Raw genomic sequence first — 27798 nt, 5'->3', positions numbered from 1 at the left:
TAAGTATTGCTTCAGCAGCACTAAGTTCACACCAATGACATTTTTAGTTCACATTTTACTGTGTGCACAATGTGTCAACAGTTTCAGCCCGATACACATGGCTGGTTTGTTTTGAATTTAATACATATAATACCACGTAGTATTACCCATGCACTAGTTTTGACGAAAAGGAAACTATGAAATATTTAGTCCCCGCTAAAAAAAAACCCCCCAAAAACCAAACACTATTAAACTGCTTTAAATTGTGTATATATAATTTTAATTTTTTAATACTCAAACAAAGATAACAAAAGACATCTTTTATACCACAATAATTTGAGCAGATCTTCATGTTGCTGATGTCATGCATATTACAACTTAGATTACCTTAAATAACCCTTTATGTAGCTTATACTACAGTTCATAAATGAGGCTAATTACATTTTGATTTTTTTAAAATGTGCCAACGGCTATAAAAGAATAAAAATTCGGCAATCAAATATTCTTGATTTCAATAGATTATTACACAAAGCAACGTTAGAGGAAAGAGTTGTCAAGTGAATGTCTTAAACATAAACACACAGTTACTGGGTTCACATAAAGAAGCAACTTCATGTAATATTAATAGCATTATTTGGCACAAAAAACATCATGTGATGTTTAATGATTCCCACAGGAAATCGTTTTCTTTCAAGTAAAGCATATAGTTATACCAACTGATATCTCACAGCTAATGGTTGCTATGGTAACCTAATAAAAAAAATGTTGAAAGTATTCGAAAGAAAACTGACACTTTACACCATTACTAAACAGTAAAAGATGTATAGCTATAAACTTAAGAGAGCAGAAGTAAGGTACACATAAAGGAACGGCAAGATGATGCTTATTTGCATACCTATTTTGAATTGCACTGCTTCATAGCTTCAATAAAATGATGAATCAAAAGCCATGTGATGTATAGACCTGATGTAGTTAACTCTGTTTTTGTCTAGTCTGTAGGGTCCAAGGTGATGACTTAAACAAAAAAAAAAATGCACACACACAGTAAAAGAAACACTAAGCCCTTGGTACCAAGAGACAAAAATCATAGTAACAGTTGTACTTGTCATTTAGCTGCCTTGATTAAATATAAAAAAATTATGACCACGAAATTATAGTCTTGTCAGTGAATGTATATAAATACATTACTTTACATACCGGTATCCAGTTTTCAGTAAGTTTTCAAAAACAGGTGTGTCAAACACATAACACAAAAAAGAAATGGCACAAGTTCCCCACAAAAAAGCTCACAGTAATAACAAACCACATTTCTGTTTTTGCAAATGAGATGACATTTACACAAAGCATTTTGCTATAAACTGAAGAAAAAAAATAATAGCAAAAATAGTAAAAAAAAAAATAGTAAAATAAAGAAATTACTTTTGCACATATGGGGAAAGAAAGTGTAGTACACGTACATTAAGGCTGCTGCACTGATTCAGTTTCAACCTCAGCTGCACTGATTCAGTTTCAGCCTCTGCTGCACTGGTTCAGTTTCAGCCTCTAAACTGTTGATGACCTTGTTAGGTTGTAGCTTAAATGCCTAGGATCATAAAACAAGAATTGATCTAAAATCATATATTATGTAAATCAATATCCCTATTGAGGAATGAACCTTTGCTTACTAAAGCTACCTATAAACATGATGCTGTTCGTTGCTTGCATGGACAAGAAGGCCGTGTGTTGAAAGGTGCTCACAGAAAAGTTTGTCCAGCTTGATTAACCTGAAACCCCCTTTGTATTAGTCTAGAGCAAATGACCTCATTAAATGAGTTTATGTTTCAAGTGTCAAAACCTGAACAAACACAAGTTACATGCTGTCATGACTGAGCAAATGGTGTTGCAGAGTTCAAACTGGGGAAAGTATGACACTGTTAGCCAAAAACCAAGACTTAAAACAGGGACAGCAGTAACATTTTATTTATTTATTTGACTACTGTCTGTAAATCAGCGTACAAGTACAACCGCATGCCAATTACAGATGTAGTCAGTAATTTGTACTTACCTTAGCATTCAAAGAATTGAATGGATGAAAAAAATGATTATGTCCACATACAACCTAAAGTTTAGATCAATAATCAACACGTCTTATTATCTGTTACACACAAAACCAGTCAACTTCCTTTAAAGCAGTCCTGATATAATTTAATTACTTATTAATTCTGTACTTGTAATGAGCACACATAGATCCATCACATAATTCTGAAACTAGGTCAGAGACATATGTAACTATGTTTATCTTTGAAAAAGTTTTATGTTTTAACTCTTTTATCGATGAAGGTAGAAAAAGCCCAGCTGTATCGTGCCCTGCCAAAATGTTAAGTAACTATTTCTGATCACATTCACTATAACATTGGGCATCTGAAAAAAGTGTCATAAAAAGTAATTTAAGAGTAAACGAAAAATGAATCAGTAAAAAATGTGAATGTGTGATAACTTAAGAAGTTCCCAAAATAAAGAACTGTCATTTGTGCCCCTGGAAAAGGGCAAGAGAGGTGATCAGTAAATTCTTGTGCAAGAAAGGTTGCCTAACATTTTTCACAAGTCACATGACACAGTAGGACTGTTTTCACCTTTGACGACAAAAGAGTTCCAATTCAAAACTCCCCATATTGATGAAGACTACAATGGCTGTGCATACAGATCTCAGCTACAGTACACAACTATCCCAAATAATCCCAGTAAAAGCAGGATAACAACATAAGCTGTATTGAGAGATACAAAAGCTGCTGAAAAACGAGTATGTATTTGGTACATTTGTACAAATCAGTCTTTCATATTTGGCATATAGTGTATCACAGAATACAAAGAATAATTGAATGCTATTCAATTAAAACCAATAAGAAAAAAAACACATGAATAAAAACATACAGCCTAATAGAGAAAATAGGCTGGTTTAAATACCCTCTTACGCGCATGCTTACACAAAAAAAAAAAATGCTCAAGACGTTCCCGCATAGATGCTATATATTTTACCTTGTTAAGCCTTGTATTTCTATCCACACTCAAATACAAACCTAAAACATAGCCTTCTAAATAACCATTAATAATTGGCAAAATAAAAAGTTAAAACAACATGCTGATCTGAATGTATTTAAAAATGTTAAAAGGCATAAATATGAAAATCCACAAATTTAAAATCTTTACAGTAAATCTCTGATAAAAATTTCATGTATTACCTTATCATGAATGACTTTGGTGAAAAATACCATTCAACTCCCTCAAGTTAAGATATACTGTAGTCTGACTGACTCTTCATCTGATCTGGATAATGTTCCTCTTTATGTAATCAGGCACTTTCCCATTATGCATTTCCTCTGAGACACAACAACACAGCTTAAAAACTCCAACTGCTGCATTATTCTACCTCGTAGACTTCCTTTTCTTTCATGGCCTGAAAAATCTTAGCTTCTTTTGCCTCCTTCTTTTTATTTCTTGCTTCATATTGCAGCCTGAAAAAGAAATACTGCAGCTGTGAGAAAATTAAAGATTTAGCCAGCCAGATAACAGATTAATCAAGATACACCTCCGGCCCATGCTGAACAATTTTTCAGTCATATGAGGACAAAGGAATCCTTAGGGTGTATGTAATGTACATCCTTGTTGCAGGACGGATTTCCACCGCTCTTTGATCTAGCGCTGCTTCACTGAGACGACTTACCGAAGGCAAGTTAGCTGCCCCGCCCGAGCCATTTTACTGATATGGGTCAACCAGTCGTTGCACTATCCCCTTCATGCTGAACGCCAGCAAGGAAGTTACAACTTCCTCTTTTGAAGTCTTAGGTGTGACTCAACCCAGGATTGATCTTGGATCTACCGCTCCCGAAGCGGACGCTCTACCAACTGTGCTATCTGGGCCGGTCATATACCAAGAAAGACATCATCAAGAGCCATCCATGAAGCACATGACAAAAATCCATATTCTACTAGCTTCAGTAGTTTGGTTAAATAGGTAAAGTAAACTGGGAGTCTCATTGCAAAAAGTATATGCCACAATTTACGTAGCCCTGTGTATTCTTTATAACAGACTTAGTATAGTGATATTTTGTTTTGTGTAGGACTTAAACATGAACTCAGAGAAGACTTTTTGAGAAGGAAATTGTACTAAAGAATTAATATAATCTGCCATGAACTCCTGATTAGACCAGCCCCACAAAGCAGCTTAATAAACACACACACACAAGTGTAAATACTTAATGAACGGCCTCTCACATCCCTCTTCATCTTGCCTCTTGACGGAGACTAACATGTAACTACTGGTAGTTGGTTATCACAATATGTGCACAGACCACTCCAGAACATCCAAATCAAACCAACAATTGCATCAGTTGCTAACTATTTTCCATTTTTGTAAAGCGCCTCACCTATGAGCAATGATGCGCTCTAACATTGTGTGTGTTGTAAGATCAGTTCCACTGTTAACAGTCTTGAATTTGTCTCGCTTCTTAGGCTCCTGAAAAACGCAAGACAGTTACATATGCATTGTATTGCCTTCTAGTACATCTGTATTTCACTGACTACACATAAACAATTTTTATTTGATTGATACTGTTATTTTTTTTTTCTGGACCACAGAAAAAATATTCATGAATATGCCATATTTATTTAACCATGATAAATAAATATGGTTAGAAGGTGAAAAGTGCTTAATTAACAGACCTACATTTCTTCTCATTTTCATTCTTCATGCTGAATACTATTTAAACATAATTACGATTTAAAAACCCTGAAGTTATTTCCATTAATAGCTGTCAAATTGTGCTGAGAGTTGATGAAGTGTTATCTTTTAAACCATTTTTACACTCTAAAAAGATGGCTGAGAAATTTGTAGTTGTACTCCTACATGTTTGGATACGCCAATAGTTAAAAAACATTACACTCCATAAATGTTTTAGGACAACAAAATGTGTACTCACAGCATAGGCATCTGAGCCATCCTCATCAGGTTGTATTGGAGTCATGCCATGAATAACAATGTCAACCTGACCCAAAAAACATCATAATACAATCCTAGACTGGTCAGTAAGGTGTAAAAGTAAATTAAGCTAGTTCTCAAAATATTTACATGTTCCCATGACTGTCCATACATTGTAATGATATAAGCACTGCACAATAAATCTACTGTATTTCACCTAAAGATGAACGATTTTTAAGTCACACATTTTGCTTGCTTCTGACTGATTCATCCACCTCCTAGTGGCACTTATTTAAGAGTTCCTTATGAAGTCTGATTCATTTATTATCTGAAACTCTTAAGTGTTTGAATCCAAAATGTCATTCATGGCCTTTAACCGCTTCTGAAAGTGCATTTTTACATAGCAAACTTTAGGTGGAATATAGTATTCAAAGTTAACCACACAGAACTGCAGACTGTGCGGAGGAGCAATGCATACTAGGTTATGCAGTACCTGATCTCCACTGACGCCTCATACTATATCAAGTATTCCTTGCCAATTACCATCCAGCCTATACTTAAAGGACTTTGATTTAGAATTTGGCATAGTAGTCCATCAGAAAATCCTAAATGTATCCGTGTTCTCTATGATTTATAGTACCTTGAAATGGTCCATAAGATCAGCAGTTACAGCATAGGGAGCACCAATCACAACCTCTGATACATACTGCAACAAAATGAATGGATTATTACATGTACAGTGTTGTCACTATTATTAAATAGCAGTTTATATTTATAATACTGTTCATATCAATGAACCACTGCCAGTGAAATTATTTCCATTCACAGAAGAACCTTTCAGAATATTCTCCACAAAACAAAATTAAAAAGTCCAATATCTGTTGTAACAATGAAAAAATTCAGTGAATAAAGTCACACTGGTTACAACAGTTGCACTAAGTATCAAACATAATGTTGTGTTCACAGTAGGAACTATGGCAGGTGTTTGGCACACATTGTTATAAAGGTAGTAGATTTCTGCAGATTTGACATTTCTAAGAAATTTTAAAATTTCCAACATCATGAAAATATTCTTTAAACACATATCGAAGAGAGCGAAGATGAGATCTATAAACAGCAAATAGGTGGACTGAAGTGTATTTTCCACAGATGGTAGTAAGTGATGTGTATTTTCCTTGGATGTTAAACAATGTGTATTTCCATCAATATTAAGTACACTTACTCGACAGGCGAGGACACTGAGCAGCCTCTCATTGAGGTTCATTATTGGATAGTTTGAGCCCTTGTATCTGTTCACCACCTGGACATGTCACAAAAGAACTGACATGATGAAGTTTAATCTTTATTTATTTGATTTCGTTATGCTATTTACCTCTAGACTTAAGATGACAAAACTGAGGTACATATAATTATTTCATAAATTATTTGCATAACTAATTTATTTTATTATTTGTTTAATTGATTACTAACACCATTCTCAAGAATTTTTCATTTGGATGACGGCAGTTAGTATCATGGGTGGAAGAAACTGGAAACATCTGAGGGGTAAAATCTCCCGATACGAGAGACTGGAGATATATGTGCACCACACTAATGGAAGACAAGTGTTATCGGTCACCGTTTGTCATCAAAGATCAATGAACAGCCAGAGCTAGGGAATCTCCACATTTCCCTACTCAGGGACCATTTACACGGCATAATGTACCCAACTGTGTTGAGTTCAGACATCAACATCATACAACATACCTCCAGTCTTACTGAACATTATGTTTATTTTATCATTTACTCCTTTCCGATTTTCAGCACAACATCTGAAGAAAGTTCATGAATTATAGATATAAAATAAAAACCATTCTCACCACATCTGTGTGCAGACCAACTATCAAGAAGTCCCCTTCCTTGTGTGCCTTCTTCAAAAACTCCAAATGTCCCAAATATATGCATGGTTAGGGAAACTTTGTGCCAAATCTCGTCAAAAAGAATTGTTTCCTCATTTCAACTAATATTCAGATTGCTAAAGTCTTGTTACCATAGTAGGGGTTACCCCCTAAATTCTTTAAACAAAGTACCATTTTTCAGAAGTTACATTTTTCTGACATATACATATAGTAATATATACACATGAAACCAGGCCAAATATATAGACAGGAAAAATTTTGATTTCACAGAAACAATGTGAATTATATGTCAGATATGTGAGAAAAGCCAAACTAATATCAATATGCAGATCTACAATACAATTGTTTATGCAACTGCCAGTATAAAGACATATATGTAGTTTAACATGAGGCAATTCAAACACACACTGGTTAGGGAAACTATATACAGGCTGGCCTAAGTAAAGGATAAGATAAAATTTTATCTTGTTGTCATATGCACCAAAAATAACAATTTGTACAAAATTATTTCAAGAAAAAGAAGTTTTCAAAAGTTACATTATGAAGGAATATATACACAGTACAGATTTATGATGTGAGTTTAGGAAAGCAGTCCACTGAGATCTGAAACAATGCAGGTATAGTAATTGATCATGTATATGTACAAGAAAGAATCCAAAGCACCACACAGCTACATGTAAATACCGAACACGAACAACAATAGTGAGAAAATCACATTATTAAGAGATTAGAAAAAAATCCCTTAGAATTGGTAGAAAGGCTCCCAAAAAAGCTAGCCTGTATGAGACACATAAACGCATAACTTCATGCACAAAGCTCAAAAGCATAAAGAACTGAAATCGTGAAGATGGTAATTTACAGTAATTAACATGCTTACAGAGCATCACTGACGGAACATCCCCTTGGCGCCATTGCGCTTTATATGCATGTAAAACTTCAGGTCAATACGAACAATACTTTTTAAGATACCAACCCTAACATTTTGTTTAACGGTGATTCTTATACGCAATACACTAATTTATTTATTCATCTGATTGGTGGTTTGCGCCGTATTTAAGAATATTTCACTTATATGACAGCGGCCAGCATTTTGGTGGGCAGAGCTGGGGAGAAACCCATGACCAACCGCAGGTTGCTGGCAGACCTTCCCACTTACGGCTGGAGAGGAAGCCATGATGCTGGACTTGAACTCACAGCAACCGCATTGGTGAAAGGCTCCTGGGTCATTACGCTGCGCTAGCGCACTAACCAAATGAGTCACGGAGGCCCCCACAACACACTAAGTCAGGGATTCAGTAATTTACAGTACTTAATATGTACACATCCAATCAATAATGAAATATCCTCCTCTTGCTATTGTGCTCTACATGTGTGTAAACACCTGCAGCACTTTTTAAAATATCACTCACACTGCTTTTTCTATTATTGGATGCCGACATTGACGCTCAGGGTACAACATAAGCTATGCCTGTACTTTGTACGAGCAAGATGATGATCATATACAAAGTGCTGCATGTCATGTTGCTTACAACAAACATTGTGAAACCCTTCTACACCCGTATCTACTTAAAAATGTCCTCAGTGAAAGGATATGAAAGCAGTCAAATGCTCCTGCAACATACACGATCCTGTCCCCTTGCTTAGGCTCTTTCCCCTCTGAGAACTGGATAATCTTCTTGGAGGTGGCGAGGAACTGTGAGACCCCAGTCCAAGGACTGGATGCACTTGGGGCCTGTCGGTTAGACATTAAAGATGACCTGCCAGAGCCAACCAGCTATCACAGACACAAAGCAGTTCAATGTACAAAGCTATAGGCAACAGACATGCAAACAGCCACAAACAAGCAAAATGAGTATCAGGTGAACGTAAACTATGCTAACAGCCTGTTATATTCCATGCAGAAAGTCTTCATGTATGTGAAACAAATGATTTGTTTCATGTTTACAGTTTCTTTTCATATATGTTTTAATTTGCATGATACACATGTTTGTCTACGTCTGGATTTGGGTAGACCTCGGGCCTGTTTCTCAAAATTATCTTAACTTATTGACAGTGTGGGGTATTTACGACGGACTAACTTTTTTCGCTATGTCTATTTCTCAAAACATATCCTAAATCTCTCAGATGAGCATAACCTCTACCGCCTATCAGCGACCTGGTTTTGGACAAGAACTGGAACTCTTTAATGAAAAAAGGTAAAAAATCTACACTCAATGACGCAGAGACAAAAGAAAAAAACATAAGCTTCAATGCAAGGCGATTACACGCTCTAATACTTCCCTAGTCCATTTTCTGTAGAGGGTTATTGAAACATACATAATGTTTTGCCAGGTGCTTATTATAGTGTCTGTGGGTCACATTTGCTGACATATTTGCCCGTTTTTCATTATTACTACCGACCTACGACACCCCATTGTGGCTGCAATATTTGCAAGCTGTCAAGGAAGTAAATTCATTTTGAGAAACGGTGACGTAACTCTGATGACTTAGATGGGCGTAACTCTATGACCATCCTGAGCCCCTTTTGAGAAACAGACCCCTGGGTACACAGGTGTAAAATTCGAAATTTATTTTCCTTATTTGATGTTGTTTGACAGCAAAATGTTCACTCACACAGTGGTCAGTTAACCAACGACCTTGAAACTCTCCAATGTGTGACATATAGACATGCACACAGTACTGGTGGAGGAGAAGGAGTCCACAAATTACCCGTCAAAAGCCGGGTTTGAACCCAGCCCTTGTGACTGACACACATGCATCTTATACAACGCAAAAGGGCAGCAATACATGTACAGAACAGTGAACATACAGATAATACAAAAAGGGCAACAACATGTATAAAGGCTGGTGAATTTACAGACCAAATAAAAGGGCACCAATATGTGTAAAGGCTGGTGAAGTTACAGACCATACAAAAGGGCACCCATATGTGTAAAGTCATCATTAAGTCTGGCGAATTAGGTGTAAAGGCATCAACAAGTGTAAAGGCTGGTGAACTAGGTTAATTTACAGACCGTACAAAAGGGCACCAATATGTGTAAAGGCATACATAGGTGTAAAGGGTGATGAACCACAAACAGCACATAGTTATGTGTATGTCTGTAAACAGAAGCCTTGTAAGTACTGTGCACTACAGCCTGGTCAGTAGAGCAATGTTAGCTGGTGAAAAGCCACATGCACAGACATGGCACAAAATTTTGTCCCTAAAGAGAAGCTTTGTATTTATTTATTTATTTATTTGATTGGTGTTTTTTTACACCGTACTCAAGGATATTTCACTTATACAACGGCGGCCAACATTATGGTGGGAGAAAACCAGGCATAGTCCGGAGGAAACCCACGATCATCCGCAGGTTGCTGCCAGACCTTCCCGCGTACGGCAAGAAGCTTTGTAAGTAATGAGCACTACAGCCTGGTTAGTAGAGCAATGTTAGCTGGCCAACAGCTTTTGCAGATTAGGTACATAGAGCCTAAGTATTTACAGCCAGAGTAAATAAACCAGTGTTTATAGTAAAGTTATGTAGTCAAATATTTGTACTTGTAGACATAGTACAAGAAACATGACCTACATGACATTATATGCAGAGAAGCTATGTATAAAGCACTGAACACTATGATGAGATCAGGAGAACATATTTACCTGGCCAATAGCACCCACGCTCTGCTTGTCCATTTCTTTATCCTCTATTTGGTGATGGGAGCGGGTCAACAACAACATTCTACAAAACGCAGGCAAACAATCAAAATGACTTCACATACTTTTCCGTTATAATTTTTCTTAGAGATGATTAGTGGCATAGATCAAGGGATATGGCAGTTTATGAGAAAACGGTTTGAGTGTGGAAAGGTAAATTGTTCAATTTATCCGAACTATAGACATACCTGCCTACCAAATCTGTTGTGGACACACCCTCAGTTCTTTTACATTCTCTGAAAAAAAAAAGAAAAAAGAAACATACAACAGTAAGTACATAAGTAGACCAAAGGTGACTTGTAAAATGGTAATCCGGGTGTGGATGTTGCAATTAAATTATATCCATGTAGCTATATGAAGTTTTAGTTAAATTAATGTTAATACAATGCACAACAATGTATTAATTAACAAACTAGGTAGCCTACAAAATCCTCCTGGGCTACAGAGCTGATCATAGTTATTGGCATGGGTTTCAACCACACACTAAACACATCACTGGTGTAGATCCAGACATTATTCCATGCTGAACTATCAGTAAATCAATACACTCTGTTTTTACATCTACAAGAGATCAACATTTAGCAAACACTGGTACATATGTGTATATGCAGGTGAAACGACCATTAAGTCGTGACTGGGGCGCAAATGCACAAATACAATTCTCAGTTGATTACTGTGCATGATTACCTCCCTTTACAACAACATACCCTAATTCTTCTAAGTTTAGGGACAGTTATTAGTAGTGTTGAAGGTAGAATATTACATTTCTTTACCAGCCTTTTGGAAAAGTAAAGATATGAGTATGTTGTTCATAAGATAGCCCATCCAGGTGAGAAAAAAGAAACTCAACATTCCTGCTACAATTACATATAAATCAGCGGAGATGAGCAGATGTCCCAAAAATTAGAAGAAATAGGGTAACATGATGTATGCAAGGCATTTACTGTGCCATTCATTTAGGCATAGACAAGAAAAGTAATGATAAAAAAGATGTAACTGTTCACTTGGCCATCGGACAATAACAAATGCAAAAAACTTTATACTTGTTAATTTATAATGATTTATTTAACCCAATAAAAACAGACTTGAAAAATCAGAAATCCCACTAAACAACAACTTACTACATGTATGTTTAATCCATAACCTTTACCATTTTCCAATATTTCCACAGGGTTATTAAAAAAATAAAGCACCAGGTTAAAGACTTTAAATATACAAAAATTTCCCTGCGTTATAAAATTAATCAACAGAAATCTGTACTGGTAATTAGAATTCAGAAAATTCGAACAACTAGTTCAGCCTTTAGCAACTCAACACCAACACACAGTGCAATGCAATTAAGACAAAGTAAGTGGGTACAGTAACATAGAAAGAAGCTTGTGACAAAGTCAGAATTATCAGGCATATCTTACTTGTATTTGCCTGCCTTCTTGACAAGGTGATAAGTGTCTGTGCCATCAGCAGTTGTGGTGATATCATCTGTGAAATGAGATCATGTTCAGTAAAATACCAAGTGTGGTACAACACGCAATGTATGATACCAACCTATACCAAGATATACAAACACACAATGTATGATACCAGCCCACACAAAGATATACAAACACACAATGTATGATACCAACCCACACAAAGACATACAAACACACAATGTATGATACCAACCTATACCAAGATATACAAACACACAATGTATGATACCAGCCTATACCAAGATATACAAACACACAATGTATGATACCAACCTATACCAAGATATACAAACACACAATGTATGATACCAACCTATACCAAGATATACAAACACACAATGTATGATACCAACCTATACCAAGATATACAAACACACAATGTATGATACCAACCTATACCAAGATATACAAACACACAATGTATGATACCAACCTATACCAAGATATACAAACACACAATGTATGATACCAACCTATACCAAGATATACAAACACACAATGTATGATACCAACCCACACAAAGACATACAAACACACAATGTATGATACCAACCTATACTAAGATATACAAACACACAATGTATGATACCAGCCCACACAAAGATATACAAACACACAATGTATGATACCAACCCACACAAAGACATACAAACACACAATGTATGATACCAACCTATACCAAGATATACAAACACACAATGTATGATGCAGACCCACACCAACATATACAAACACGTGATTGATGATATCATCTAATACCAGGATATACAAACACACAATGTATGATGCCGACCTATACCAAGATATACAAACACACAATGTATGATACCAGCCCACACAAAGATATACAAACACACAATGTATGATGCAGACCCACACCAAGATATACAAACACGTGATTGATGATATCATCTAATACCAAGATATACAAACACACAATGTATGATGCCGACCTATACCAAGATATAGAAACACACAATGTATGATACAACCTATACCAAGATATACAAACACACAATGTATGATACCAACCTATACCAAGATATACAAACACACCATGTATGATACCGACCTATGACAAGATATAGAAACACACAATGTATGATACAACCTATACCAAGATATACAAACACACAATGTATGATACCAACCTATACCAAGATATACAAACACACAATGTATGATACCAACCTATATCAAGATACACAAACACACAATGTATGATACCAACCTATGACAAGATATACAAATGATATCAACCCAGAAGAAATACACAGACAGCTAAAATACATCAGACACTGGAATATTCTGAGACATAAATATATTACTGAATACTTATCGTAATTAACTTAACTTTGATGCATATACACGTATAAACATCTAGTCATCAGACTAAAGTCATTAGATGTGTAGTGAAAGTAGAAAAGGAATATACATGCATGCAGGACTGTCAGAGACAGACTGAAAATGACAACCGATAAGTTTACTATACCTCCATGTACACAAAAGTCACAGTTATATTTGTCCAGAGTTTCCAAAGTTGTCACATAGGGGGCATCTTCAACAACCTGAAAAATAACAAGCCCCTGAAGAAACTGTTTTCATGCTGACTTACATAATTTCTTTTTCATTATACTGTACTTGTTAGAAATATAGTGGTTCTAGTTTTAGCAGTTTGACTCATGGAAGATACTTGGTTGGTGAGTAATGGCCATTAACATGAGGTACATGTAGATTTACAGTATTCATGCTGTTATTCATAAGCAAACAAAAATTATGTGTGTCTCGTATACACGCTCAGGTAAGTAGGTAGATGTTAATTATAGTTTTCACTAAAAACGAATCAGGGAGGGCTTTAAAGTGTTACCTTTTCTTAAAAATATACCACTGGTACATGTACCTACATTTAAGCTGCATGACACTAAAGTTTTTTAAGATCTTGTCCACTATGACATGTGGTACTGATCACATCATGAACAGTTAACAATACAAAGTAACAAATAAGTGGCAAACATAAGTGACATATACATCTTCAGCTTACATGATGCATATGTATGCATGTGTTTATGAAATTATATGAAATACACAACCTAAATTCTGATACAACAATGTTTTAACTTTCCTCATTATGAAGGTTATTAATTAATTCTAGATAAAATGCTAAATCATGTTTGTCAACTACCTCATCAACCCATTTGATAGCTCGGACCATTTCATATCTTTCCTTGTCTGTGAACACTGGGGGGCCCTTATGTTTGGCTACTTCCTCTGAGAAAACAAAAGCACAAGGGTATAATATCTTCAGTTAACACATGCATGCAAGGTATGTATCCATAACAAGACAAACAAAACATTTCACACTGTTTGATAATGAATGTTGACTCCAAATATTTATTAATTGTGTCATAATGATGTTTCCCTTAATCATATTTACATCTATACCATTTCTGGGTTGAAACAACAACAAAATCAGTCTGAGTTTGGTTCCATGTAAACTTCAAATGTTTCAGGCATTGGTTCGATCTGGTTTTGAACAGCCACAACCTGCATGGAACTCACTGGCCAAGTCAATCACAATGCCTCAGTAAAAACCAGACTTAACTTGCATGGAGCTCGCTGGCTAAATTGTTCACAATGCCTCAGTACAAACAACACTTTATCAGCACGGACCTCACGTGCCAAGTTGTTCACAATGCCTCAGTGCAAACCACACCTAACCTGCATGGAACTCGCTGGCCAAGTCGTTCACAATGCTTCAGTAAAAACCAGACTTAACCAGCATGGTCCTCACTAGCCAAGTCAATCACAATGCCTCAGTGAAAACCAGACTTAACCTGCATGAAACTCACTGGCCAAGTTGTTCACAATGTCTCGGTACAAACCAGACTTAACCAGCATAGTCCTCAATGGCCACGTCGATCACAATGCCTCAGTAAAAACCAGACTTAACTTGCATGAAACTCACTGGCTAAATTGTTCACAATGCCTCAGTACAAATCAGACTTAACCAGCATGTTCCTCACGGGCCAACTTGTTCACAGTGCATCAGTACAAACAAGATTTAACCTGCTTGGAACTCGCTGGACAAGTCATTCACAATGTCTCACTACAAACCAGACTTAACCTGCATGACCTTCACTGGCCAAGTTATGCATAATGCTTCAGTATAAACCAGACTTAACCTGCATGACCTTCAACAGCCACGTCGTTCCCAATGCTTCAATACAAACCACACTTAACTTGTATGGCCTATGCTGACCAAGTTGTTCATAATGCCTCATTACAGACCTTACTTAATCTGCATGACCTTCACTGGCCAAATTGTTCATATTGTCTCAGTACAAACCATCCATAGCCCCCATGACCTTCACTGGCCAAACTGTTCATAATGCCTCAGCACAAATCAGACTTTACCTGCATGGCCCCCACTGACCAAATTGTTCACTGGCCAGAGCTGCAAACAGGAAATCCTCATCAATTTGCCACACTGGCCATCTGAATTAACTCAATCAACTAATCCTACATTTGTTTATCAGTATTCATCATCTGAATTTACTCCTCAACTCATGGAATCCCAATCTGTTTGTTACTTCTCATCCTTTGAATTTACTCCCACACTAAACGTACATGTAATCCCAGACTACTCACCATCAGAATGTACTCCTCAACTCATGGAATCCTAATCTGTTTGTTACTTCTCATCCTTTGAATTTACTCCCACACTAAACGTACATGTAATCCCAGACTACTCACCATCAGAATGTACTCCAACAATCAGGTAATCCCCCATCTGCTTAGCCTAACACAGAAAAAAGAAACATACAATACAAACTAATAATTTTACCCTTTGCAGAGGCATTTAACTGAAGAGAAAAAAGCCTGATAATGACTCTTTTTTTTCACTGTCATAACAATGTTCTGCTCATCAGAGTCAGTCTTGAAGTTAAAAAAAAAAGGCGAGGTTTTATTTGGTTAACATGATGTGAATGTCACTTGAATCATGTCTTAAGGACTGAATGTTAACTTCTTTATTAATTATTTCTAATAATTGTAACTACAATTTGCGAAAATTGATTGCTATTTAGAGGTTTGTGTGGAGAATCAAAAGTAATATTTCATGACATTTGTTTCCCTGTAAAATTGCTAAAGTCTTGTACTGTATTACATATTTCCTGGGGCCAGTTTCATGAAGCATACTTAGTGTTAAGTTGCCCTTTCAGTGCACTTCATATCTCCACAACATACGTTGTCATGATAGTTAATGGCAAACTTAACTAAGTGAGCTTCATGAAATCGTCCCCTGGCTCTGCTGATACAGGTTATTGAGTTTATTTATTGTGTATGAAGGAAATTTTTACCTGTCTGATCGCATTGGCATGACCAAAATGCACCATGTCAAAACTGCAAGGAGATAAATAAAGCAATTATGTCTTTGTAGTATCAAAGAAACATTCAACTCGACAGTACATTACAGTTACAGTTACAGTTTTAGTATGTCCTATACTGACAGTTATACCTGGGTCAAATAACAATGGTGGTAGATAAATAATACTCTCTGGTCTCATGTAAGAGTCTTCAGTAATACTAGATAATCTTAACTGAAAGCAACACTAGGTAAAATAGGCTATACACATGTAATTCAAGTGTAATGTAGATAGAAATTCAATAACCTTAAGACTACATTGATTACAGAGCTGGGAGGGTCCTCTCAGCTTTCTCCCACTGCACAATAACATTACAATTCAGGTCAAGAGAGTTTCGAAATATAACCAGAAAAACATTCAGGCCTCTTTCATACCTATCCACAGGCCTAGCAACAACAAAAAAAAAGCTCTGAGAGACCTGAAATTGTGCTACATGCTTGGTCCATGTATGAAACAAGTATCAGGAAAAGCAAGAAGTATAAAGGGACCCTGCCAAGCTTGCTAACTCAGCCATGACTGCTCGGTTCACACAAACAAGCATGCAAGCTATAACCAGGACCCTTGAAGTTGCTGGGCATTTGGTTGTTGCAGCTAGATATTTTTAATTCATTAGAGCAGCTGGGCTTATTCTATTAAACAAGCTGGAAAAGACCATGTATAATTAACTTAATTTTTCTTAACAAATTTCTTACTTCCCTGCTATCACAACAATATATATAATCACCATGCACAATGGAGTGTAATCGTTTGCAAATCAAGTATAGTTGGACATGTGTCATTATTCATTTATTTTGATTGATTTTTAATGTCATAATAAATAATATATCACTAAATTGAAAACTGTGCTGAGCCTGGAGAAAACCATCAGCCTACGCTGGGGAACTACCAATCCCCTGTCACAGCCACTTTGGCTTATGTTTTTATACCATTAATGACGTTCCACTGATAACATGTCATATAGACTGCCGGTCCATGTCAACTGAGTACATACAATGTGAAGACCACAAACCCTTGTAATTACTGCAAATCTACTAGTTCCCGTTGTACAGCAACAAAGTATTAATGAACTAAGAATATCTACACTATATCTGCAGTCAAGCATTCTGTTAAATTCATTTACATACATATGTTTTTCTCTCTTGCCTTGTCCTTTGCAACAGTTTGTTTGATCACATAAATCTGTTCATTTTGAGATTTGCACATGTGTTACAGCCAGTATGTGACTGATTCAATGATGCAGAGAATGCTACACAGATAGTTTAGAAATAGCAGGGCATGACTGTGACAGCAGAGAACTAGCTGACCAGGATTCATTAATAATGTAGAAGATGATTTTCTGGGTTTCTTGGGGTTTTTTTTATCTGATTTTGTGTTTTTTTAGTTTTGACTTGACAAAGAATCAACTTACCTTTGCTATGAGAAACCAATGTAGGGAAGACATAGCAAGATATTTCACACTGGCCTGGAAAAGAGATTTTTCACCATGTGGAGAGAAGTGATCCACCGCCGAGGGATGAATGCCCAGGATACTTGCATTCACTCCTGCACCAAATTTATGGTGCTTCTGGTTATATTCTAGGCGCATGTAGTTGTTGTTCTGATAGATAGCTTTCGCTCAGTTACCAAAATCGCAGTATGATTCTATATGAGTGTGTCAAGTCAGAACTAAGAAGGCAAGGGTCAGTACAAGACCAGGAATCGATACGGCTCAGGCGTATTCATTTCGAGGCATATTATACATACCATGTTCGGGCGATGAAAGTAAACAAATAATGACATCTCAATAATCTTATAGGTATGCAAACATGCATAATCATAATGTCAGAGGGTTCAGACCGCAGCTAAGCAATTCGTCAGAACAGTTCTTCACTCTCCGCATCATTCACGGGCCAGTTTCCGCAACCGAAACATCAATGCAAACTTACCATCCATCCACCCAAACCCTAACTTGCTTCTTCTTCTTATTCTGTTGGTCTACGGGAGAAGCCATTTCACTCTGTCTCTTAACAGACATTACCGTTCACCAGTCAACTTAAATGGAGCAACATACAAGTTTGTGCTTGCCTCATTCAAACGTCACTTTACACGTTGTTGGCAGTCGACGCCCACTGAGCTGCCATAAAGGTACGAGTTCATGGCGTGATTGCAATATTATTATTTCAAGCTGAGACATAATAAATCAATATGAGGCAAGCCAGCTGTTCCATCGAACTAGTTAACAAAACAAAAGGAGGAAAATGTGAATAAGGTTAGCTACGGTATCATTTTTTTCTTTAAACGCCAACTTTCTAAGTTCAGAGGTAAATGGAGTGTTTTCTTTCCTTCGAAAGAACAACAAAGATCTCCCTCAAACAGCCATTTAATGAGCAAGTTCTTATAAATACAAAACGTATTTAAATTCATGCTGTTCAACACTGGAACAATCTTGTTCAATGCTGACATCAATATCCAAAATCATTATCTGCATTTTTCGTTCAGAGTTTCAAAGAGATTGATAAAATTTACATACAACTGATGTTCTTTTAATTGTACGTCTTGTACGTGTACATGTTTTCATACTCCTTCTTTCTAACATAAATTTAACGGTTTGCATAACACCTCAGTTATCGTCCAAGATTTATTATAAGAAAGTTACGAGTGTGCCGCAGAGGTTATGTTTTTTCAAGGGAGATAACTATCCTTGAAGATTAGAAGGAAAGATGGCAGATGACGGCGCGGATTTTAAGCCGGTAAACCTTTCTGTTGTAAATACAAGATATATATGCCATACTGAATACTGTATAATACTGCAAGCAGTCTTGAAATAAAACATTGAAATTAACTGAATTCCAAAAGATAGGATGTAGTAAAACAAATACAGAAATGCCAAGTTGTATAACACTAAACAGCCTGTTTCCACACAGTAGTCATACACCGTTAACGCTTTCTAATATTGTGCTGGCATCAGTCATACATCAGAAAGTGTTGACGGCGCACTGTGTGAACACTACAGTTTGGCTTGGCTAACTACTCTTCCAGTAACATTGCACAGGGTATCTGTTACTAACGCTCAGTTTTACTCCTCTTATTTTTTAGGAAACTGTGCAGAAAATTTCTCCAACTCAATTTCAAAGATGACAAGACAAAGGGTGAGTGTCAGCATTATGCGAATAGAGATAGGTGGTTAATGATTCAAGATTGCTCCAATGTTATAGACTCAGTTTTAGGTTTGGCTAAATTTTGTCCAGCCATAGACCAATGTAATGTCAATCACTCCTTGTTAAAAACTGATGCAGTTGCCATAGGCCGCAATATATGGACTTCTTTTTGATAACTTATGCTGAAAGTGGCCTGCTGTACCTCAACATATTTGGCATTAGGCAGCTAACAGCATTTTAGGATTTGAAATGGAGTGTTCCTCTTAGGTTGGCCTAGGGGCCATCCTTGGCCACAGGTAACATCGTAGCATGCAGTCTTGGATGAAAGTGTAGTTGGATTTGACCCAAAGTTTGAAACTCAACCCCATGTAGTCCGGTCATCCTCAAGTCACTATTTTCCAGTAGTTCTACTTTGATTTGTAGTAGTATTCCAAAAATGCTATGTGTTACATTGGTTATTGGTCTTCCTGCATGTCCTGGGGTGAGTGAGCTAATGTCTATGCAAATTTAACAGATCATTGTACAGTACCGTACCAGTTCATCCCTGACTCACTTTAGCTACCTATTGCGAGGATGAGATCTTGTCTACAGCCTAAATTAATAGCTCCTGACCTGGCCAGTAGTAATGGATAATGGGAGAAACATTTATTGCCATTTTGGCCACGTGGTTGCCTGTGTGAAGCAGAGAATCTGTTACGATGGTGTTTATGAGAAAGGGTCATTGACACACAAATGACAACACCCTAAGCTATACTGCTCCTGTTTGGTACAATTACTATGAATGTGTAAATTATTGATGCAAAGCTTCTAATAAAGCAATGAACTGTTACAGATATATTGTGCATCCCAGAGCATGCACTGTGTGTTTTATTATACCCAATAAAATGGAACAAAGAGGAAGAACCTGCCCAGTTAAAACTTTATTGCTGTACTTTGTTGCTGGTTGAGCAAGTCATCGTCTTCATATCCTACAAACAAGCAGATGATAGAGAGCGTGACAAATGGAGATAACTATAGAATAAAAACACAAGATCATTGCATATAGCTTGTGAACATCAGATGCTACTTGTTGCTTAATGTAGCTCCCAGCACGTTACGGTTTTATATTAAGTTTTGTGGAATATCAGGTGACCATGTTTTTACCAATGGAAACCAATTATGCGTAATAATGAACAGGTCTATTGTATACCAGATGATTATTTAAGTATTTTGGTACTTATGACCTTAATTTGTCTGTCTTAACTTGTTTCAGTTAGTTCCACAGCATTGGTTCTTATGACAGAAGTGTTGCGTGTGTTTGTCTCTGGTAAGTTGATAGTTTCCAAGCCCTACCTTACACCTGTCTATCACACACCTGTCAACTGAATGGCCATTAAAACTACACGAGTGTAATAGGGTTTGAGACAAAAAAGTGTAGTGCAAGAGAACAGGATAACTGGTTACTACCAGATATCCTGTTCTCTTGCACTACATGTGTGTCACGCCTTGTCTGCCTGTACCCTTGGACTTTTGTCTGGTTCCCTTAAGCTTGCTTCTGTCGCCACAAGTGGGCGAATAATTATTCTTTTATTTCCTCAGTAAATGGTTCCCACATGTAACTGTTTATTAAATTTTCGCTGTACTGCGGGTTTAATACTGAGGTGTGGCTTCTGTAATTTATCTTTTTAAACAGGCCTAATCATGTTAAATCATTTGACCAAAATTTTTGCAACATTATAATTTTTGGCTGCCATGAGCTAATTCTCATGTCATTCTCATATCTCATTCTCATATCTCATGATTGCGGGAAACCTTTCATGCTGGACAGCTTAAGGCCGACCAGGCCTTGTCTAAGACCCCTGTTAATCCATTTCACTTACACTTTTCTGTTGCACATGTTCAGACTCATTCCATGACATGAATCTTGCAGGCTCACCCCAGACATCTGTCTGTTTATGACTCCTATTCACACATCTGTCTCTTGCACACTGTCTAATTCATCCCGGACACCAGTCTCATGCATACTTTCAAACTCATCTGCTGACCCCTGTCTCTTGCACAATTTCTGACTATTTTATAGACATCTGTCTCTTGCACACTTTCAGCCTCCTACCCAGACCCCTGTTGCACACTGATAAATTCATTCTGTGACCCAGTCTCAAACCCTATTACACTCATTCCACATCACCTGTCAGTCACGTCTTTGAACTGTCATCTTCATCAATATGATTGATGTGTGCTGATGCGAAGTGTAGAAACACAAGTTTGTGGGAAACCTTTCCCGAACAGTTTCACTGTTTTGGTGGCCTAATGGTTAGAGCGTCCACCTCAAAGTCCGGAGACTCATGATCAAACCAGGGCCAGGTCATACCAAAAAAATGGAACTTATTGCTGCCTTGCTTTGGGCTCAGCACTGAGGGGTTTGAACAAGGAAACAGAATTGGTTGGCACGATGTCAGTGTAATATGACTGGGTGGGGTGTCATGTCTGGTATCTTAGGCATGATACTTCAGCAGTGGCAGCACTTTGGCGGCATGGACTCACCCTACCACAAGAAGACACAATGTATGTACACACACCTGATGGCTCTTCATCGTCATATGACTAAAAAATTCATAAGTACAACTAAAACCCCAAGCATTCATTCATTCACCATACTCGAACTGCTGGCACACAAGGTATGGTGTCAGTAATGGTCTTAAGCAATGATTTTCTGGATTTTCATTGTTTGTGGGGCTTTTTGTGGCAATAAACTGTGGTTAGATAGCTGCTTTGTTCACAGGCATTCCTTTGCTGATGATTACTTACCTTCTAATATGGTGTGCAAGTCTGTACCTCAATACACTATTCATAGTCAGTCACTTGTATATCAACGTTTGTGGCTTACCCTGCGCACTCCACTTTCATCCAACCGCAAAACCAACATCTTTTCCATCTAAGAAGTAAAGCATATTGAGTGTTGAACAGTAATCTAATGTATAAAGTCAATCAATGGCTGTCTTTCTGCAGATACCTGAAGGCAGGGGTTTCCCCTCGGCTCTGCCCAGTTTTCTCAAACCTTAATGCAGGTCACCATGGTATAAGTGAAATATTCTAGAATGGCATAAAACACCTATCAAATAAATAAATTCTGTGGTTAGCCTTATCTGAAATATTATTTAAATGAGTAAATATGAACTATTTTCATTTCCTTTTGTTTATCTTGCCCACAGAGGCAACTGGTAGGTCTGCCAAACAAGCAAAGGTATGTATGACATTAAGGTAGATGCATATGTGTCTGTATAATTGTGAAATCTGGCTATAAATGAAGAAGGTCTGTCAGCAACCTGCAGATGGTTGTGAGTTTCCACCAGGCTGTGCCCGGTTCCCACCCACCATAATGCTGGCTGCCGTCATATAAGTAAAATATTTTTGAGTACGGTGTAAAACACCAATCAGATACATTAATAAATAAATAAATTGTGCAATCTTGCACAGATCATGTGTCAGAGAAATGGAAAGCTTCACATGCATGCATAAGAGTTTGTGGTTTGAATGCATCTTTTGATAATAAGAATGATAATAAGACAAGGTAGGAGAAGGTCATCAATCCTACATTCATATGGAATAATAATAATTTAGAATAAGCACAATTAATTAATAGTAATATGATCTGCTACGTTAGGGTACATTTATTTGGATCGAGTTTTTGACTAAGTTCATTTTTGTTATTTGAAAGAGAGAGGTTAGCTTTCTCATGTACTTTGCTGGAATGGTGTGATGGTTTCTATAAGGTTGTGCCATTTGTATACTTATACTGTGCCAGTAAGTGAAGTATTATTAGATAAGAATGAATTTGAAATACAATGAACACAATTTCTCAACATTTTGCATATGACAGAACAACTTTCAGTACAATTTATGCACATTTTAAATTAGATTTCGGCGCCTCCGTGGCTCAGTTGGTTAGCGCACTAGCGCAGCGTAATGACCCAGGAGTCTCTCACCAATGCGATCGCTGTGAGTTCAAGTCCAGCTCATGCTGGCTTCCTCTCCCGCCATACGTGGGAAGGTCTGCCAGCAACCTGTGGATGGTCGTGGGTTTCCCCCGGGCTCTGCCCGGTTTCCACCCACCATAATGCTGGCCGCCGTCGTATAAGTGAAATATTCTTGGGTACGGCGTAAAACACCAATCAAATAAATAAACAAATAAATTAGATTTCAGAGACAAAACTACATTCATTGGATTGATAATTTTCCGTGCTTCACAAAAAGTTTAATTTCATCAGTCTACACAGAATAATGCCTTCAGAATATGCTTGAATGTACACATTGCAAACTTGCATAAAGGTTGAAGAATTACACTACATACTTCAAAGTTCATCTTAAAGAAAAAGACAGGATAGTTTATTTAATATCCTGCTTTGCCATTAACGTCCATTTTCATGTGTAAACATGATGACTATACAAGTTAGAATCATAAATGTAATATTTGTTAAAATCCCGTGTGATTTACCTCAGCTTTTGAACTGAAGCTATTTTATTTATGTAGGATGAAGAAACAAATTGGGTGACCATTGAGCATTTGGAGAAGATTTTGCCACAACTGGTGGGTACTTGATACTTGTGTTCACACTAGTTTATACAGATCAACATCTTCTGATAAACTGAACTTATTTTCTACAGTTGTACGGATTTCCAATGTTCATGTAACACTTTTTCAAGAGGTAAGTAAAATGATGGACATTGTTGCTCAAGTGTTAATCTCTGATAATATATTTACATGAATGCTATTAAGCGAAAGGTATAAGCTTTTAGGGCCTGATGTAACTGAATGATTTGGGTATCCTTTTGATTTGCTGTCAGTTTACCATTTGTATATATAAACATAACACAAAAGTTTAATTTTGTCATTTTGGATCATTCACTTCCAGACACTTTTGATGGGTTCAAGAATGGCCTGGATTAGGGCCTGGTTTTAGACCGATTATTTTTCATTCAATTTATTGGGTTTCTTGCATAGATCTACAGGTACATGAGCCTTGACATTGCAGTCTGTTTTCAAACTTTTATAACTCCAATTAATAATAGACTAGTGTTTATGTGTTGTGATTTAATATTTGAATTCATTATTATGATTAGATTTATAGATTTATATTTTGTTGATAGGCCAGTGTTCATTCATGGTGTGATTGATTGATTCATTGATTTATTAGTGTTTAGTACTGAGGTTGTGTCAGAAATTAACTTATAACTGGACGTGTCCTGTTTCTTTTGCAGCTGTTGGATGTTTGATGGCAGGAGATGATGACAGACATGAATAATGGTTTATGGATCAGTGTGCACTTTAATGTGCGATATACCAGCTCTTAAGTCTATTTCATCAGCTGCTTTGTGTGTCAAATTGACATACAAATGGATAATCACTCTATTTTGTTTACTTCTCACATTTAAAAGCCTTTGAGAATAACTTTCTATACAATCAAAATGCACCTTTTGATACCTTTATGAGATGATGTATGATGTAAAGCTTCAGGCAAAGTGTAATATTAGCCGTTTAACTGTTTATGTGGATCAGTGCTTTCAAGACATTCCTGAATAAACATCATGTGAACATATGAAAATTACAGTATTCTAATTTCTTCTACATGCACCTGGTTAGTGGGATACCATGTAAAGTAAATTACTGCCGGATACAAGACAGCATCTGATCTCACAGTCACATAAAGCTGTGAATCAAGACAGCATCTGATCTCACAGTCACATAAAGCTGTGAATCAAGACAGCATCTGATCTCACAGTCACATAAAGCTGTGAATCAAGACAGCATCTGATCTCACAGTCACATAAAGCTGTGAATCTCCACAGACGTGTATGATATTCCAGTCAGGACCAGTGGTGGGAAGATTTACCTCTATTCTACACTAAGTTTTATTTTATGTACATTAGAATGAAATTTTACATAATTTTGTACTATGCATTTTTTTCTTTTGCCTCTTTGTACTTTCTATTTTACTGCCACTTACAATCTAGCAAGGCCACCACTGAACCATTCACAGCAGGTGCTCACACCAGCTCCATCAGGACCACCAGCCTCATGTATGGGCTGATGCTGAATGATAGAGAACTGCTCATCATTCCAGTCTAATCTGCCACTGATATGTCATTTGACATGTCTGTCTGTGACTGTGCAAGCTTTCCCTGTAACTGTCCCCCAAATCTGAACAAAACTATGAAAGAGCATACACTGTCCATGAACAAACTCCTGCCCAACACATCCGGTAAAGCTGCTTTGGAATTTCACTTCAAGAAGTAAACAATGTGGTCAGCCTTGAGACCTCAGTATTTTTCTTGATGTTTGGTACTCAAGTCCCTTTGCCCTGTCTTCTCCGAACTTAAACAAGGCTGCAAGTCTGTTTGGAAGAACACCCAGCCTCAGTACTGCCAGAGGAAAAACCTGATGATTAATCAGATCTTAAAGGCCAGTTTTAGTTCTGACAATGTATACATCTATTAATCGTCTTCACTGTTAAGGAAAAAGACAATAATATATTCCCAGTGATTCAGGAGGGGTAGAAACAGACCTGAACGGCCACAGCCATTTTTGGGGGGTTTTTTTATGTGCTTGGTAGCTCAATAAATCAGTTGATTCTTAGGAGCCCTATATTACATACCAGAGGTGATTAAAACAATTTTAGCCCGACCCAGAAAATGTAGGGCATGGTTCCTTATCTCTCATATTCTGAGAAAGCAACTTTTCTTGTGTGAAATTTTGACTCACTAGGTTCATTGTTGCAGACACAGTATTTTGAGTAAAGTGAAAAAGTAAAACTCTAAAAAGGGAATTCTTCTAAAGGAGATCCAAGAGGGCACGGTAAAGACATTTGGAGATGATGCCCCACCTTACAGGTAAATGGTGGTCAACCAAATTTAAGAGAGGCAGAACAAGCTTTAAAGATCAATCACGGGTAGGAAGACCCAGAACTTCCACCTTGACTGATAAGATCCATGAAAAGGTCATTGCTGACGGAAGATCTGGGAATGAAGAAACTTTCAGCATGATTGGTCACAAGGCTTCTCACGGCTGATCAGAAATGCACGAGACCTGGGTTCATCACTTTAAACCATAGTCCAAACAACAGTCAAAGCAATGGAAACATGTGGGCCCCCCCGGCTGAAGAAGGCCAAAGCTCTGTCCTCTGCTGGGCCATGGCCTCTGTCTAGGGCACCATAATGATGGACTATCTCCAGAAGGGATGGACCATTAATGGGGCCTCTTATGCTTCCTTTAGGCAACAAATTCTGGAGGAAATAAAACGGAAGAGGCGTGGAATGTTCCAACGAAGAGTTCTGTTTCATAAAGACAGTACTCTGGCCCAGATGTCGCTCGCAATGGCTTCCATTCAGGAGTGTGAACTTGTTCAGCCCCGACCGTATTCCCCTGAATACGGCTCCTTTGGATCCTTCACTGAACTTCAGGATAAGACCTGCTATGAGAACAGTGTTACGGCACTGCAACGATGCTGGAAAAAGTGTGCGGACTTAAATGGGGATTATGTTGAAAAATAAAGCTTTACATTAACTAAGCTGTGGTTTCTTCTTCAAAATCGTCTCAAAATCCTCATATGGTTAAAAAGGAAACCAAAAGTTAAAAGAGATAACTCCCGAACATGGCAACTTTGCTTACTTTTATCTGAAATATTTTAATTAAGCAACATGAAAGACACGAAAATGTACACATTTAGTCTGGGGTTGTCTTCTTTAATCTTACCTCATTCACAAACCGTGATATGTCTTCATAATGGCATGGATCGAACGTCTAGTGTGTCAGAAATATTTCCCTGTTTGGAAACCTTTTCATAAGTGGCTTACAATTTTTCTCAAATCTTATCCCTGGCTTTTTAGCCAAGATCTGCCAACCATAACTAACAAGGAAATTTAAAGTACATGAGGACCGCCATGGTCAGAAAACTACCTCTTTGCCAAGGACTTCACATCAGCCAAGTGAAATATTACCCACATATGTATTTAGTCGTGTGGATATTACAGTACCTAAATTCCTCAACCTTTTCGCATATGAAACCAGAACTTTCAATGCAATTTATGCATGTTTAGGGATCCCGTTCGGGAAGAACGGGATCCCTATTGTAATCGTTCTTTTTTTTCTTATTATTATTATTTTTTTTTTTTTCACCGACCTTGTTAGCAAGGAAACTTCTACACCGTTCAACATAGAAGTCCCAAATTTTGCTCATATATTCTGGCAGTGAATATCTCAGGAC

At 37.2% G+C, this 27798-nt stretch overlaps 1 protein-coding gene and 1 long non-coding RNA gene across 2 annotated transcripts; one reads left to right on the top strand and one right to left on the bottom strand.

Annotated features, from left to right (window-relative positions):
* Positions 1–236: 236 nt before the first annotated feature.
* Positions 237–18513, bottom strand: LOC135466394 (ethanolamine-phosphate cytidylyltransferase-like). The gene is made up of 15 exons (XM_064743845.1): positions 18347–18513; positions 16356–16398; positions 15751–15796; positions 14180–14265; positions 13490–13565; positions 11938–12004; positions 10714–10761; positions 10472–10550; positions 8425–8605; positions 6793–6869; positions 6156–6233; positions 5574–5639; positions 4935–5000; positions 4383–4471; positions 237–3470 (listed from the first exon to the last, which is right to left on the bottom strand). Exons 1-15 carry the CDS (start codon positions 18433–18435, stop codon positions 3377–3379), a joined length of 1185 nt encoding a protein of 394 aa, XP_064599915.1. The 5' UTR covers positions 18436–18513; the 3' UTR covers positions 237–3376.
* A 2297-nt stretch (positions 18514–20810) lies between these two features.
* Positions 20811–26451, top strand: LOC135466404 (uncharacterized). The gene is made up of 4 exons (XR_010444113.1): positions 20811–20864; positions 22750–22781; positions 24069–24125; positions 24797–26451. It is a non-coding gene; the product is annotated as an uncharacterized LOC135466404 (long non-coding RNA).
* The last annotated feature ends 1347 nt before the right edge of the window (positions 26452–27798 follow it).

Source organism: Liolophura sinensis, chromosome 1 (assembly GCF_032854445.1).
Source record: "Liolophura sinensis isolate JHLJ2023 chromosome 1, CUHK_Ljap_v2, whole genome shotgun sequence".
Taxonomy (NCBI): domain Eukaryota; kingdom Metazoa; phylum Mollusca; class Polyplacophora; order Chitonida; family Chitonidae; genus Liolophura; species Liolophura sinensis.
This window is presented reverse-complemented; position numbering and strand designations above follow the sequence as displayed.